This window comes from Chiloscyllium plagiosum, chromosome 7 (genome assembly GCF_004010195.1).
Source record: "Chiloscyllium plagiosum isolate BGI_BamShark_2017 chromosome 7, ASM401019v2, whole genome shotgun sequence".
Taxonomy (NCBI): Eukaryota; Metazoa; Chordata; class Chondrichthyes; order Orectolobiformes; family Hemiscylliidae; genus Chiloscyllium; species Chiloscyllium plagiosum.
Genome location: NC_057716.1, coordinates 49,229,200 through 49,246,888, shown reverse-complemented (window position 1 = coordinate 49,246,888; position 17,689 = coordinate 49,229,200). Strand labels below are relative to the sequence as shown.

General features: G+C 39.7%; 1 protein-coding gene across 4 annotated transcripts in view; it reads left to right on the top strand.

Moving 5' to 3' along the window:
- Positions 1 to 17,689, top strand: part of dync1i2b (dynein, cytoplasmic 1, intermediate chain 2b) — an 87,296-nt gene that overhangs the window by 2,158 nt on the left and 67,449 nt on the right. For all 4 annotated transcript variants that reach the window (XM_043693645.1, XM_043693646.1, XM_043693647.1 and 1 more), the window contains exons 2-3: positions 8,546 to 8,669; positions 13,929 to 14,040. In XM_043693645.1, coding sequence (XP_043549580.1) covers positions 8,546 to 8,669; positions 13,929 to 14,040 — 236 coding nt within the window. The remainder of the gene's footprint in view (positions 1 to 8,545; positions 8,670 to 13,928; positions 14,041 to 17,689) is intronic.

The following is a 17,689-nucleotide window of genomic DNA, read 5'->3' as shown; positions in this document are numbered from 1 at the left end:
AAAGCAAATCTTAGCAGGACTTATACACTTAATGGTAAGGTCCTAGGGAGTGTTGCTGAACAAAGAGACCTTGGAGTGCAGGTTCAAAGCTCTTTGAAAGTGGAGTTGTAGGTAGATAGGATAGTGAAGAAGGCTTTTGGTATGCTTTCCTTTATTGGTCAGAGGATTGAGTACAGGAGTCGGGAGGTCATGTTGCGGCTGTACAGGACATTGGTTAGGCCGCTGATGGAATATTGAATGTAATTCTGGTCTCCTTCCTATCGGAAAGATGTTGTGAAACTTGAAAGGGTTCAGAAAAGATTTATAAGGACCCATTGTCTCCGCCTGCTCCTGCCCCACCGAACTCATCTCCGCATACCTTGACACCGTCCTGTCTCCCTTAGTCCAAGAACTCCCCACCTACGTTCGGTACACCACCCATGCCCTCCACCTGCTCCATGATTTTCACTTCCCCGGTCCCCAACGCCTTATTTTCACCATGGACATCCAGTCCCTGTACACCTCCATCCCCCATCACGAAGGACTCAAAGCCCTCCGCTTCTTTCTTTCCCGCCGTACCGACCAGTACCCTTCCACTGACACCCTCCTTCGACTGACTGAACTGGTCCTCAGACAGGATAGGATACCTACTTGTAGAATGCTTCCGAGAACATCTTTGGGACACAAGCATGAAGCAACCCCACTGTCCCATAGCTAAACACTTTAACTTCCTCTCCCACTCCGCCAAGGATATGCAGGTGCTAGGCCTCCTCCATCATCAAACCCGAATCACCTGACACCTGGAAGAAGAACTTCATCTTCCGCCTTGGGGCTCTCCAACCACACAGAATCAATGTGGACTTCAGTTTCCTAATTTCCCCTGCCCCTACCTTATCCCAGATCCAACTTTCTAACTTGGCACTGCCCTCATGACCTGTCATACCTGTCCATCTTCCTTCCCACCTATCTGTTCCACCCTCTGACCTTATCACCATTACTTCCACCTTCATCTACCTCGCACACTGTCAGCTACCTCCTCCCATTCCATCCTCCCTCCCCATTTCTCTCTCTACCCCCTTGGCTCAGAAGCCTCATTACTGATGAAGGGCTTTATGCTCCTGCCCCTCAGATGCTGCCTGACTTGCTGTGCTTTTCCAGCACCACACCCGACCGTAATTAGTGGACTGTTTTTATTTTAAAAGAAAGGCCCACATTACCCCCTGATTTATCCTGTCCTATGGAACATTATCCAAACCTAGCACTTCATTGCTTGCTATAGTATTTATTCCATTTCGTACTAATGAAGCTACCTCGCCACACTTCCTGCGTGTTCTTCCAAAAAAATTAACCATCTCTGAAATATTTAGTTCCTAGCTTCAATCTCTTTGTAACCATGTCCTTCTGATGGCTAAAAGATAGCATCCATTGATCTGTCACTAATTCAAGTTTGTTCTGAAAACTGTGCACATTTAAATAAAGTGCCATTAGTTTTGTCTTTATTATTTTATGCCCCTTTAATTCCTGTATAGTCAACCCTCTTCCCCTGACTATCATTATCAAAATAGTTGGCCTGCAGCGTTGCCATATCATTTGCTTTGTAAGCTTATGTATTCCCCTCCCTGATATCCTTTTCAATTTATCTCTCCATTATTCAAAATCTTTCGGAACCTCCCTTCCAATCTATCAACATTGTTAGTACCAGTCTGAACAATGACAACAGGATCTCTCCTCTCCCAAATTCTTCTCCAGCTTCGAGATGTCCTTAATCCTTAACCAGGCAGGCAACCCAGCCTTCAGGGTGTCTGCTTATGGCTCCATAAGTCTGTATCTACTTCCCAAATTGTACTGTTCCCTACTACGTTCCTATTTCCTCCTCCTACGTGGCTGCCTGTACCATGGTGTTATGGTCAGTTCTGTCATCCTACCTATAGCCCTCACTGCTGTTCACACACCTTTAGAATTTTCTTAGCTGTTAGAGCCTCTGTCCCTACAAATGTCTTTGGAGATCTGCCTCTTCGGGCTCCATTATCTGTAACACTTATAATCACACCCACCTGTCCTTAATCACAGCAGGTTTAAATTACATAATGTGTGTAGCCACCACTTGTAATGAAGTGTCAAAATAATTTTCAGCCTTCCAGTTGTGATACAATGTCCTCAGAAAGGGCTGCAGCTCCTCAACTCTGATCCAAAGTTGCTCAAGCTGCAAACTTTTGATACAGATGTATTAATTGTGGATCACCTTTTGTGTTCAGCTGCTGCCATATTTTGCAAGTACAACACAGCACCCAACCTATCAATTCTATTGTCTTTCAATTAATTAAATCACTCTAGTAACCCTGCTCTTTACACTTGAGGAATCCCCACTGTGGCACATTACTGTACTTTTAAATTTTGTTTTATACACTATCAATCTTAAAATTAATAAGCTATTTAAGAAAAATGATTTGGAGATGCCGGTGTTGGACTGGGGCGTACAAAGTTAAAAATCGCACAACACCAGGTTATAGTCCAACAGGTTTAATTGGAAACACACTAGCTTTTGGAGTGCCGCTCCTTCATCAGGTGTTGTGATTTTTAACTTTAAGAAAAATGGGATGCAAGGATAGAGACCTAAACACAAACTGAAGACCTTAATTTTAATTCAATGACTAGAAATATCAAGCAACTGCTTTGTTTAGACAAAAGCAATCAAAAACTTGCCTCTTTCCTCCATTGAATTCGTTGAGACACTCAACTCCAGCAGTAATGCACACTAATTTGACTGCTTATATATCCTCCCAACACAAAGCACAAAGTTTCCTCTCTTAATGATGATCCAGTTTCAGCTGGTACTTAATTAGTCTGATCTTTCAATGCATCCCTTGAAAACAAACCTGCTGAAAGATCCTGTCTACAGATTGAATTACAAATTGTAATCTTAATTAGGCCAAATTAAGTTTGCACAAATGTTTGAAGACTTTTACCCAGCAAATGCACACGCTTAGCACTCAGAAATGGTGAAAGACATGATAGTCAATGTCAGCTTGATGTTCATTGTGGTTAACATTATCAAAGCTCAAGCAATACCTGAGTAGACATGAAATAAAGGATAGCCATTGCAAGTTTGTTGAATGAAGAGATTTTGCCAACCTAAATTGCTAGTTTCTTTTGAGGGTGTGACAAAGAAGATAGAGTAGAACAATGGATACAATGTATTTTGATTTAATTAAGGCTACTGATATAAGGTTACTTGGAAGTTTGGTACTAAAAATGGAGAGTCTAAATTGAAGTATATTTACTTTCAATACAGGAAGAGCTTACTCAGAGTTGAAATTTTTTCAGACCATTTTTAAAAACTTATTTCCCATCTGATTGAATAAATGGCTATGAATTTGAAGTTGCAATGAGGTACATTATGGATGAGTAGCCAGCAGAAAACTAGACAGACAAATATTTTTCTTTTTTGCTTTCAAAGTTAAAATTCACAAACCAGCAAGTGCTATTTAAATCAATTAAATTGATTGAATAATTTCTGCACATTGTTTTTGACTGCTGTTTTCCTTCTTGACTCTGGTTGTGGTAAATAGCTAAACATAAATTATTTTCGGCCACTTAGGAATTAGATTTGGGACAGAGTAGGTCCGTAGCTTGACAGTTCAATGTATTTCTGACTATATTTCAGGTCTTATGGTTGGTGATAATGTCAGTTTTGGGCAGTAACCTATATCATGCTCTAATTGTCCATTTTATTAGAGGCGGGCAGGCTGCGGCACGTTGCTGCACCATTGTAAAGGTAGAAGATCCATTATCCGAAATGCTTGGGACCAGCTGTTTTTCAGAATTCGGAATTGTTCGGTTTTCAGAATAGTGACAGTTAAATGGTAAAATTTTTAAAAAATCTTACTGGAGGAGCAGGCATCTAAGTAAGAACGTCCTTGGCCACACCCCTCCACATCGCGTCTGAGTGACATACATCAAGTGAGTGTCGACTTGGGGGCGTTCACAGAGAAACCCTAGGCCTGTCGGTACTTGGCCATGTCCCCTCGCATCACATCTGAGTGACCATGAAACGAGTGAGTGTCGACTTTGGGGCAATCGCAGAGAAACCCCAGGCCTGTCTGTTCTTGGCCACGCAACCACCACCCCCCCCCCCCTCCCCCGTGTCGCATCTGGGTGACATGTGTAGAGTAGGTGTCGACTTGGGTTAACTGCTCGCCAAACAACCTTGTTAATTTGAAAAAATTTCACAACAAACTTTCGGATTTCGGAGCTTGTCGGTTTTGGATGTTCAGCTAAAGGATCTTCTACCTGTATTGGCTATGCTTGAAGATGTTGGAAATAATTAATAAAACTCATTCAGATTTATTATTTTCCCAATTAGAGTTGATTTCCATAAGAACTCCTTTGATATGACAGACCACAATAGTTTGAAATTGGCATGAAAGATGGCTTGAGAAAGATGTAAATCTTGCTACTTGTATCTTTTCCTTGCATTGTAAGCATGGGCATAGTATGCACCAATCCATTCTCCAAAAGGATTTGTAAAGTCAACAAAAATAAAATTGGAATGTGCCCTGCCTATTTGGGTACTCTCTTAAATTTTATTCCTGCCCAACAGATTATATGACTTGAACATTGCCAGAAGTTGAATTTTGGCCAAAGCCTTTATAAAGCAGCATATGCAAAAAAAACCTTGAAAAATGTCTTTCTACAGAATTTGTAGTACATAAGGTCTTTGACTTATGAAAATTCACTTACAAGCACTCGTACTTACAAATGAGATCCCATAGGTAGTGGGTGGCACAGTGGTTAGCACTGCTGCCACACAGCGCCAGAGACCCAGGTTCAATTCCCTCCTCGGGCAACTGTCTGTGTGGAGTTTGCACATTCTTCCCATGTCTGGGTTTCCTCCGGGTGCTCCGGTTTCCTCCCACAGTCCAAAGATGTGTAGGTTAGGTGAATTGGCCATGCTAAATTGCCCGTAGTGAAGGGGTAAATGTGGGGGAATGGGTCTGGGTGGGTTGCTCTTCGGAGGGTCGGTGTGGACTTGTTGGGCCGAAGAGCCTGTTTCCACACTAAGTAATCTAATCTAATCATTACCAATAATAATAATAATCTAATATCCAACTTTATAATGCAAGCGTTCAGTTGTACTTACGACTGGATATTTTATACTGTATGATATTACATTCTGACTTGTGTACAAATTGACTTACAAATAACACATTAAAACAGCAGCTTCAGCTGGGACAACACATCCATCCTAGGACAAGCTAAACAAAGACATGCACGAGAATTCCTTGAAGCATGGCATTCCAATTGGAACTCTATCATCAAACATATCGAGTTAGACCCCATCTACCACCCCCGGAGAAAAGGAACAGGAAGTGATTTCACCACAAGAAATAACATAACCACAGGAAATGACTTCACCAACCCAAAAAAACCCCCAAACATATAAATAGAAAGCAGGAATTATCAGCAGTGCTTCGCCTGAGGCCCACTGAAGATATTACCCAGTAGGGTGACGAAACGTCTGGAAATGAACTTCCAGCTCAGTGAGCAAACCTACATCCAAAACCTCAATCTAAACTACAAATCTTCTCAAAACTCACTAATCCCTTGCCATTTTTGCTGGTGCCTGGATCTTAAGCTGGCACTTTTAAAAAACAAGACTAAGTGCTTATGGTGAAATCTTTCGTGTAAATAGAATTACATCATAAGAGCTATAATTTGTTCTTGCTGCTATTAAATGACAAGAAGGGTTTTTCTGATTATATCTCCTGGCCATGTTATCCACATAAATCTAAATCTATTTTAAAAATGTATCAACATTGATTTGAGGTACAAAAGTATACATGTACTAAAAGACATACTTTTTATGTAATAAATGGCAACAATGTGGTGGGAGCAGGAAAAAAACCCTACATTTTGTCAAAGAACTTAAATATAATTTAAGCAAAATTTAAGTTTACAGCTGTTTGAGATCAGTCTGTCTTGTGTTGCTGGAGAAGATTGATAATTACACCAGGTGGTGTGATTAAGGAAGATACTGGTATTGGACGTTGCAGCACATCAGGCAACTTGGACCATAGATCTGGTTATTGGAGATTTAGAAGTGGGAAAATATCCTTCGTGGTTCCACACCAACACTAGCTCTAGCCAGACATACTTATTCAACATCAGAATTAAAAGACCAGCATGATGTTTTTCAGTAATTGAACATGTAACCGAGAAGAAGGAAAATTTTGGAGAAGCAGGATCGAAGAACAAATCAATTAGCTGCAAAAGAGGCCATAAGCAACACATTGTGTATATACAGCAAAATAATTTTTTTAATATGCATATTGGTGATGAGGTTTGGAAAGGTCAAGTTAACTGCAATTTGAGCAATTTTTAAAAATATTAAGCAACTAAAATTGAAGTGAATTTGTAAGGGAAGTGAGTTTTAGGAATACTGATCTGTAATATCTTTCCTTTTCACTGCTGTTTTTTTCAGTAAATTTATTGTATTACTGTGTTGTATGCTATGTAAGGAATGTGGGAGACAAGATCCCACAACAGCGAGATGATGGTGTTGGTTTTTCATAGAGTCCCTACAGTGTGCAAAGAGGACATTTGGCCCATCAAGTCTATACTGACCCTCAAAACGTCATCGCTTCTAGACCCAGCATCCCCAAACTATCCCCACATTTACCATGACTAAACCACCTAGCCGACACGTTCCTAACACTACGGGACAATTTAGCTTGGCCAATCCACCTAACCAGCACATCTTTGGACTGTGGGAGGAAACCCATGCAGACACTGGGAGAATGTGCAAGCTCCACACAGTCACCCAAGGAATCGAACCCTACTCCCTGGCATTGTGAGGCAGGAGTGCTAGCTACTGTGCTGCCCAAAGGGAGTAATGTTGACCAGGACATTGGATGAACCTTTTTTCAGGAGCTATGCAAACCACAAACAGATCTACAAAACCTTGTTCTAACATCTATTTATTCTGATAAATCAGTGCCTGCTTAGTACTGTTCTGTTTTGGCCTTGACTCCACAGATTATAACTAAATCAGCTAGTAGGACACAGTTCCCTCTTGATTTTCATGTTTAAAAATATTTGAATTATCTGATCATTTTTAAGCTAATTGATGGAAGTAGCATAGCAAAATGCTACTTGTTAGCCAAAGAAGAAGCTATGAAATGAAAACAGATTATTGACCTGGTTAGGAGTTAGTGAATGGCAGGAAATACAAAATAGGATAATTGGGAGAATATGACTATCGGTTCCCCACAGGCTGTATATTGGGGCCTCTACTATTCATTATTTATTAATGATGAGCTAGGAACCAACATATTCAAATTAACTGAACACAAAAACAAATAGGTACATTATAAATTGTGCCAATGGAAGCTTAAAAAAAGTACAAACTTATTAATTGATGAACTGGCAAAACAGTGGAGATGGATTTCTATGTAGGCAAATGTGAGGCCACCCAACTTTAAACCTGAGACGGATAGAACAGAGTGCCTTCTAAAGTTGAAAACATAGGAGATCCAAAAAAAACTTAGGGATACAGCAATAGAAATTATTTAAAATGTCATAATGCCAAATATAAATAATCAAAAAGTCTAATTGAATGCTGGACTTTACACCCAGAGGATTAACGTAAAAGCAGGTTGAAGATCTGCTTTAATTATCCAAGCTCTAGTTACTATTCCTGCTGTGGCCCATCAGCAGTTGTGGCCATTACATATTAGGAAGGATCTATTGGCTTTGAAGGGTATGTTTGCCAGAATCATACTTGACTCTCAGGATAAAGAGGAACAAATACACAAACTAGATTGTATTGCCTGGAATTATAAGTTTAAACGGTGATGAACTTATTCTTAGAAAGGGCAAATGAAAGAAACTGTTTGGAGAATCTAGGACTTGGGGTGCAGGCTAAAAATGATAAGTTATGCTACTGTGTATGGTGGTGGTGGATGTGAATATTTGTGGATGTGGTGCCAATCAAGTGAGCTGCTTTGACCTTCCTGGTATCAAGCTTCTTGACTGCTATTGGAGCTGCACTCAACCAGGCATGTGGGGAACATTCCCTTACACTCCTGATCTCTGCATTATAGATGGTCAATAGGCTTTGGGAGTCAGGAGGCAAGTTACTTGCTGCAGACTCATGGATGAGTTAGACCAAAGGGTCTGTTTCTGTGCTGTACATCTCTGACTGTCTAACCCCTGACTTGCTGTGGAATCCTGCAATGAGTACATGCATTTGGTTCTAATTGGTAACGTCAGTAAGTTTATGCATTTGTTTTTTTTTAAAGCTTTCTTGTTTAGTCTTTAACTTGGCATCTCTGTACTTTGAAAACAAATAATGGTTAAATTAAAAGGTTAGCATGCAATTTTTTTCCACTGTAAAATGCATGAGACTCTTAATTGTTGAAAATGTATAAACTGTTGTTTGTGGCTTTCCAGGATTTAAGTAGTATAAAATGTTAATTAAGTTACGTATTTTACATGTCAAGGACAATTAAGGATTTATTTATGAAACCGTTATGCTGATATCTGTCTTCTGATTTTGTGAAAACAGGGCTGCAATTATGTCAGACAAAGACAAAAGTGAACTTAAAGCAGAATTAGAGCGCAAAAAGCAGCGCTTGGCTCAAATCAGGAAGGAAAAGTCAAGGAAAGAAGAGGAGAGAAAGAAAAAGGAAGTAAGTCATAAATGAAATCATATATTTGTATCGTCCATGGATATTTCTCTCTTGTATATATGCAGCTTGCATTTTTTATGAGTTTTATTCTATTTATGGCTATAACTGCTTTTATCCTGTAACAAGAAAAAAATGTCCTAACCAAATTAATTTTTTGTATATTTCCAGATACATTGGTGCTAGTATATCTGGTGAATTTAAAGCCAGATTTTGTTTAAGGAAAGGATGTAAATGGGAGTGAATCAAATTCTGCATTTGAAAGTATTGAACAATTGAAGATAGACTTAAGATGATTACATAATGCTGCAGTGGGATCATTAGATTAAAATTTCATTTTAATACAAGAATGGAGAAACATCCAGCTGATTAATATTTCAATACCCGTAGGCAAGAAATAATTCCTTTGGATATCATTATGAAACATTGTGATTAATTACCAGTGCAAGAATCCTCTCGCTAATGTAATAAATATATATTGAAAGTGACCACAAAACATAAGAGCAGAAGTAGTCCATTCAGTCCATCGAGTCTGCTATTCAGTGAGATCATAAATTCTGATAATCCTCTAATCCACTTTCCTGCTTTTTGGCAATATCTTAAAAGCCCCAGAAGTCTGTCTTCCAATTTTGAATTCTGTGTTAAGCCTGTTTATGATATTTTAAAATTCATGCTCCCATGCCATCAAAAAAAAAGAATCTACATACATCATAAAGATGCCTGAAACCTGTCCCTCATGTTGCCAGTAAAACATGGCAGGATCTGTTTTTAACTGAAGGCAGCCAAATGTTAATATGACAGATCATACTGAGAAATAACGAACCATAGAGGCATCAGTCAGGCCATATACACATTACTTAACTTCCAGAGTGTCCCATTGTGCTTGGTATCTCTTGGAGGACGAAGAAAAATTTCCATTTTGAACTGATTCTCCCTGTAGAAATGCAGGTTTAATATCAATTGGTCTACACTCCCAAGTATTTGTTAACAACAGAACCAAAAAAAAGTTCAAAATTGCTTTTCCTGCTGTTGGTGTACCCACTTCTGTATCTTGGTCGTCCATTTTCTCTTCAAAACCTCATTGTTTTAGTCTTACAAGTCCCAGCAAGTGATATCCTTTTTGTGCATTTCTGCCTAATTGATAGAGCTGATTATTCCCTAACAAGTACCCTATCAAGTAACCCCAGATTCATTCCAATTTTTTAATTCTTGTTATTTTCTAACATTTATTAACTTGTCTTCTAGTTTGCTTGTAGTCACCAAGACTTTCCAAAGCTTCTTGGAAAGCAAAGCCTTCTGTTCTTGGTGTTGTTCCTTATTTGTACAGTATTTCTTAACCTTGTTAAAACTATGACTTATTTCTTGGCCTTCTATCTCCTTCTGGGCTACTACAGTTTGATCTCCCCTGGAAAGTGTTGGCTTAGAACTTATACTGTTAGAACTTATACTGCATCTTCTTGCTTTTCATCTTTGTACCTCATATTCCCAATCCATGACCCTAGCCATCTGCACTTCATTTCAATACAATCATTCAGCTTTTATATTTTCCATTGACCTTCCCTGCTCTACTTATAGTGGTCACATTTATCCATTGACTAGCCACTTCTCGTAAATATTTGAGGTTCGTACCCACTTTTGGCAGTTATCCTTTGGGACCTGTGGCCTCATATTGGTCATCAGAACTGATCTGTTCATCATCAGACAAACTGTCAATCACAGCAGTTTTGACATAGCTCTGCTATGTTGGGTATGAGAGGTACCTCATTCGTTATATTTTACAACACTTTCAGAATCTGCAAATTTGTAATCCATACTATTCAGGAGAAAGTGAGGACTGCAGATGCTGGAGTTTTTTTGAGGACTATAAATTCCTGAAGAAGGGCTTATGCCCGAAACGTCGATTATCGTGTTCCTTTGATGCTGCCCGACCTCCTGCACTTTTCCAGCAACACATTTTTAAGATCCATACTATTCAACCTTGAAGAGTGTACCTGAACAGTCTGGTCTGTACGCTGTACACTTATTACTTTTCCATCTTTACCAATAACTTGCCGCAGACCTCTCCATTCTTTAAGTCCTTGTCTCTTACAGTAAACCATATCTTCCAGATTGAAACTGGTTATCTTGTAACTTGATGTCCACTGAATTCTTTCTGATACTTTGGATTTAAAACCTTTCTGTCTGCATGCAGTGTATTCAAATGCTCTGAAAAATGTAGAGTTAATTGTAGCCCCAACCCACGCTGGGGGCTGAACATGTGTTACTGATGAAACTTTAGGATTCCTGCCAAAAACTACCTGAGATTACTGTACCCTTCAACCATCTGCAACAAGCTCTTAGCACGGATAGTACAGATGATGTTTACAGCTCGGCTAATCTGCCAAAATTTTATACATTTGGTTCTGAATGGTTCCTTTTGCATTCTCTATTGCTAAAAGTGCTGTCTGCTGCTTCATAACTATAATGTTCATGTGTTCTAATGAATTTTTTTGCAAATTCCATCACCGTTATTGGAGAGACATTTTGTCAGTGGTCCAATTCTGGGCACCTGTCCATTACCATATCCACAGTTATTTTCTTAGTTTTACTATGTTGTTGTTGACTGACAAAATCTGGTTGACAAATCTAAAGTGAAAATAAACATTATCTATATCTGTAAATCAATAGCCACACTCTCGTTGAAATCTTTCGCTAAGGTGAGACTTACTATCAATCATGATGGTGTACTTGCCGATAAGTTCTCACATTTATCACTTATCTCTTAACTCTTATTGAACTCACCATCCTTATTTCTACATCCTGTACTATAATGTACCAGTTGTGTAAAATGCAAGTTCAGTGATTTTTTTTTTTCCATATCCAGTGTGCTTTCATCATCAATGGCCTACTCAATAGTAACAGTATTTCAATGGGCACTGCATAACTAAATGTTCAGTTTTGATTGTTTCATAACGGATGACTATTCCTCAAATATTTTAGTGTGTTATCATCCCCAAATCTGAAACTGGTAGCACTCTCAAATTCCTTAGCTTTCATCCAACCCTTAGTACTTAGAGTCGAGGTAGCATTTTAGCTAGTTTATTCCACACGTTTCCACTGCAGTTTTACACGCAGTCTACAAATTTCATTATGTGCTTTTCCATGGTCTTATTCTCAATCTTTTTAAATGTATCAAGTTTGACCATGCCTAATAAGCAGTCAGTAAATTATCTTTTGAGAAATTATTCCCATGCAAGTTAACAAGCATTCCAAACTTCATCCATGTTTAAATCATCAGGCTCTAATTCCAGAAAAAAGTTGATTTTTATCCTGCTTCTGTACGATAATGAAAGTGCTAAAGCCACATCTCATTTCCTTTTTGATAAAGAAGGAACGCACATTTGCATCACAACTTCATTCAAACAATGGCCTTGAGGCTCATTTTCAGAAGACCATTGAGTAATCATACACTGAAACTAGACATTTTGACTCACCCATCCTCTAGGAGAAAGTGAGGACTGCAGATGCTGGAGACCAGAGTTGAAAAGTGTGGTGCTGGAAAAGCGCAGCAGGCCAGGCAGCATCCGAGGAGCAGGAGAATCGACATTTCGGGCATAAACCCTTCTTCAGGAATGAGGCTGGTGTGCCCTCCTTCGACTGACTGAACTGGTCCTCACTCTTAACAATTTCTCCTTTCAATCCCCCCACTTCCTCCAAACCAAAGGAATAGCCGTGGGCACCCGCATGGGCCCCAGCTATACCTGCCTCTTCGTCGGATATGTGGAACAGTCTATCTTCCGCATCTACACTGGCACCATCCCCCACCTTTTCCTCTGCTACATCGATGATTGTATTGGCGCTGCCTCATGCTCCCATGAGGAGGTTGAACAGTTCATTCACTTTACTAACACCTTCCACCCCGACTTCAAATTTACCTGGACCGTCTCAGACTCCTTCCTCCCCTTCCTAGATACCTCCATTTCTATTTCGGGCGACCGACTCAACATAGACATTTACGACAAACCGACCGGAGAGACCACTACCTCCGCGACTCCCTCGTCAGATCCACACCCCCCACCAACCCAACCTCCACTCCCAGCATCTTCCCCTGCAACCGCAAGAAGTGCAAAACGCCCATACCTCCCTGCTTACTTCCCTCCAAGGCCCCAAGGGATCCTTCTATATCCGTCGCAAATTCACCTGTACCTCCACAGACATCATTTACTGTATCCGCTGCTCCCGATGTGATCTTCTCTACATTGGGGAGACAGGCTGCCTACTTGCGGAACGTTTCAGGGAATACCTCTGGAACACCCGCACCATACAACCCAACCGCCCCGTGGCTGAACACTTTAACTCCCCCTCCCACTCCGCCAAGGACATGCAGGTCCTTGGCCTCCTCCATCGCCAGACCCTGGCCACACGATGCCTGGAGGAAGAGCGCCTCATCTTCCACCTAGGAACCCTCCAACCACACGGGATGAATGTAGATTTCTCCAGCTTCCTCATTTCCCCTCCCCCCACTTTATCTCAGTCCCAACCCCCCGATTCAGCACTGCCCTCTTGACCTGCAATCATCTTCCCGACCTCTCCGGCCTATCACCTTCACCCTCACCTCCTTTCACGTATTGTATTCCCAGCACCCCTGACCCTACCTTTTATCTCAGCCCGCTTGGCACACCAACCTCATTCCTGAAGGAGGGCTTATGCCTGAAACATCGATTCCCCTGCACCTCGGATGCTGCCTGGCCTGCTGCACTTTTCCAGCATCGCACTTTTCAACTCACCCATCCTCTACTACCACTATTATACATTAAAAGGTAATGGATAGAGTCCCAAGTCCACACTTTTAGTGAGTGCCTTATTTCCTTAGTTAAATTTAGTTAATTAAACTCCATGTATTATATATAATATATTAATATATCCATCAGCTATTCCCTCATTCCATTAGGTCTCGGGCATTCCCTCAGACCATATTAGATGATGATATATATTTGACGATGGCTTTGGACTTGATTATAATGTTTTTCTGAAATAATTTGTCAAGTATTTTCACCTAGGATAATGCATGAAGCGTGAACATGTTTAGGAAGTATCAGAGAGCTGAGAGCACCTATATTATGATAGCTTCCTCAGCAGAGATTGAAAAAAGGTTGGTTAAAAGAACAATCAACGATAACATGGCTTGAAATAGATGATGCACCTTTTTTTTGAGTTCTATTACATAATCACAATTCATTACTATATTTTGTAAAAGTGTTGTACTTGTCATTTCTACCTTAGGCTGATCAGAAAAAAGAGTTGGTACAAATCGAAGAATCTGATATTGAAAAGAAACGAAGAGAAGCTGAGGCATTGTTGCAGAGCATGGGCATTACATCTGAACCCTCTTTTGGTATGTATGTGGATTTTGTTAATGAGGTATGTTTCACTTTGTGAGAATGTGGTTTGTTTTCTTTGTGAATATTTTACTAAGTTAGGTGCTGTTTTGTTTTATTTTGTTTTATGAAAGTCAGTTTAAAGTGAGATTTGAATTGGAGCCATGGAAATGAAAGTAAACAGTGCTGCTCGCTAATAATTTACAATGGGAGTAGCACTTAGGTTTGTTTTTACATGATGTCAGATTTGTTTGATATAACTGTCTAAATATGTCAAATGTTAATCAGAATGAAGGTTTAACAGATTCTAATTATTTTTGGCTTACTGAAATATTGAGAGCTAAAGTTTGTGTTTTTTACATTTTATGTTATCCATTTCTTAACTCCTAAATAAATTAGCAAATGTTAACATTACAGATAACGATATTGGGCTATCAGTAGATGGCAGTAGAGCATCATTATGTTACTGTGTCCTTAAAGGCACAATATATAATTATGAATAACAATACATTTTAAGTTAGTAAGTTTAACTGGGAAAAACCAAAACGGTAATCTAAACCTATGTCTCTCAATTTTGTTTTGTTGTATTGATTTTTTGAGAGTTAAATCCCAAAAAGAGCATTTGCTCTGCAAGGAAATGTTAATTGGGACTGACACGGTTACTGTCATTGCTACAAAGACGTAGAATAACATAAAGCAGATCTACTATGGTATTGCTCAGATGAGTTGGAGATGTTCATTTGTGAAACAGCACTACCAACTGTGACAGCAAAGTGCTATATTCACAAGCAATACAGACTATATTTATAGACTTGCAATATACTAACAAGTGGATCCTCCTTGATGCTGCACACTAAGTCTGAAGTTTCTGTTTTAATCATTGCTACTAGCTTGCGTTGCTGTTCTGTTGTCTCTGCTTTCACCTTTTAAGATGTTCCTTATAGCTATGTTTTTGCCAATCTATTCCTAATCTGTCCTAAATCTCATGTTGCTCTGTGTTAAATATGTTTGATTGTTCCTGTTGAGAATATTTTTTATTTTTAATTTTTAAAAATATTTTCATACATTAAAAGTGATGTCTAAAGTTGCTCTGTTAAAGTGTGGGCATCTCTTTTGACTTGTCTATCCTCTCTAATTTTTACTTTTCTTTTGGGCATGCAGTGGTAGATTGGATAATATAATGAGGACAAGAATGGACTCATACATGGTAAACGTTTTGGTGAGAATACAGACACCAGACAAATGGGCTTCCTTATTGTTTTTGCTTTCACCCTTGCTGTAATTCAGTCCTGCTACCCCTTGCCCCCATATCCCTTTCACTTAGACTGCTCATTTAACTCATATATTTCCCACAGCTCTTTTGTTTACAATTCCACTTGACCTCCTCCCTTTCTATTCTGATTTGCTTTCCTTGTCAACAAAAGTTGGGTCCTGCTTACAGTTGCTCACAACTGCAAAACCACCCCTTATGCATTCCCGATTAATCTTACCAGCATCTTCCTGTTCTTATGTCTTGCACTCATCTCTTTGGATTTATGCAGTTCTCCTCTCTTATTTCTTCTATTGTTCTTCAATTCTTTATTCCTCTTTTTCTCTAATTTATTAACCCATTCTTGTGTCCCCTCCAGCATATCCTGTCTATCCTTCCTGACAGCGTCCTTTTATCGTCTTTCTTCACATCCTGTGCTTCCTGTCACAATCCCCCCATCCACTGTCTTCTCAACTTGTCCTATTTCTTCTCACTACCATGAGAAAATCTATTTTAAGCTGGCTAAAACCATATTTTTCAATAAAATAATAATACAACAAATATATCTCTTTAAACTCTTAAAAAGAATGTTGGTTGTTTGCTTATTCCTTGAGGTTTTTGAAGAGAATTAACTACTAGAGTTAAGGCATATTCAGGGAATTGAATGAACTGAAATTGGGGAAGGGAATAAAAATGAAGAGCAGTGCTGGGCTGGAGTTGGCATGAGTTGGCAGGAGAGCTTGGGTGAGTGAAAAGAAGGACTAATGAGAAAACAGGATGAGCACAGTGCCAGAGACCAGAATAGTGAGACTGATAAAACAGTAACTTGCATTTATCGTGCATCTTTAACACAAATGCACTAAGGCATGTTATAGGAACCTAATTGAAGAAAAGGAAAACATATACAAGACAGGTGTAATGGAAACCTGGGGTGCCCAACTGAGCATTACAGTCTTCAACCAATTTGGTTCACTCCACATGATATCAAAAAATGACTGAAGGCTTTGGGTGCTGCAAAGAATATGGGCCCTAATAACAGTCTGATAATAGTACTGATGACTTGTGCTCCAGAACTAGATTTGCCTCTTGCTGAGCTATTCCAGTAAAGCTACAATGATGGTATCTACCCAGCAAAATGGAATATTTCTCAGGTACGTCTGGTCCGTAAAATGCAGGACAAATCCAACTCCGCTAATTACAGTTCCACCAGTCTGTTCAAGGTCATTAGCAAAGTGATGGCAGATGTTGTTGACCATATTAAGCAGCACCTATCCGGCTATAACCTCCTGAATGATGCTCAGTTTGGCTTCTGCTGGGGCCATTTATCTTGCCATACTGTGCCCTTAGTCCAAACATGGACAAAAGAGCTCAACACCAGAGATGATGTATGTGCAACTCCCTTGACAGCAAGGTAGTATTTTAAGAGTCTGCATAATGAAAACCCAGCAGAACTGAGTCAGTGAAAATCAGGGGAAGTGCTGGTGTATTCAACAATCTGGTGACAGTGTTGTGCCAGTGTTGGAGGATTTGAGGGACAACATAGGCTGCTGCGAACATATGCTTGATGTACTAGCCATGGGCCAGGTTAGGACATGAACTGCAGTTGGATGATTTCAGCTTCAATGAGATTGGAAGGTAGGATTAGTGATTAGAAAATGAGGTCTGCAGATGCTGGAGATCAGAGATGGAAATGTGTTGCTGGAGAAGCGCAGCAGGTCAGGCAGCATCTAGGGAACAGGAGAATCGACGTTTCGGGCATTAGCCCTTCTTCAGGATTAGTGATTATCGGAGTAGTGGACCCTGGCATTAATATAAGAACACAAGAAATAGGAGCAAAGTAATGAAATCATGATGGCTGGAAAGTGGGAAGCCTTCACAAATGAGATAACAAAGAGTCCAGCTATAGTATGTTCCTGTTAGAGTGAAGAGCAAGGCTGGTAGGTGTAGAGAATGCTGGATGACTAGATAAATTGAGATTTTGGACAAGAATAAGAAGGAAGCATATGTTAGATATAGACAGCATGGATCGAGTGAATCCCTAAAAAAGTAGATAGGCAGTTGAAGAATACTTAAGAGGGAAATCAGGAGGGCAAAAAGGTCAAAGAGATAGCTTTGGCTAATAGGGTTAAGGAGAATCCAGAGGGATTCTACAAATACATAAAGGACAAAAGGGTAACTAGGGAGATAATAGGACCCCTTAAAGATCAGCAAGGGCACCTATGTGTGGAATTGCAGGAGATGTGGGCGGTACTAAACAGATTTACTGTGGAGAAGGATGTGGAAGCTAGAGAACTTGGGAAATAAATAGTGACATCTTAAAAACATGCATATTACAGAGGAAGTGGTGCTGGATGTCTTAAAATACATACAGGTAGATAAATCCCTGGGACCTGATCAGGTGTACTCTAGAACTTTCT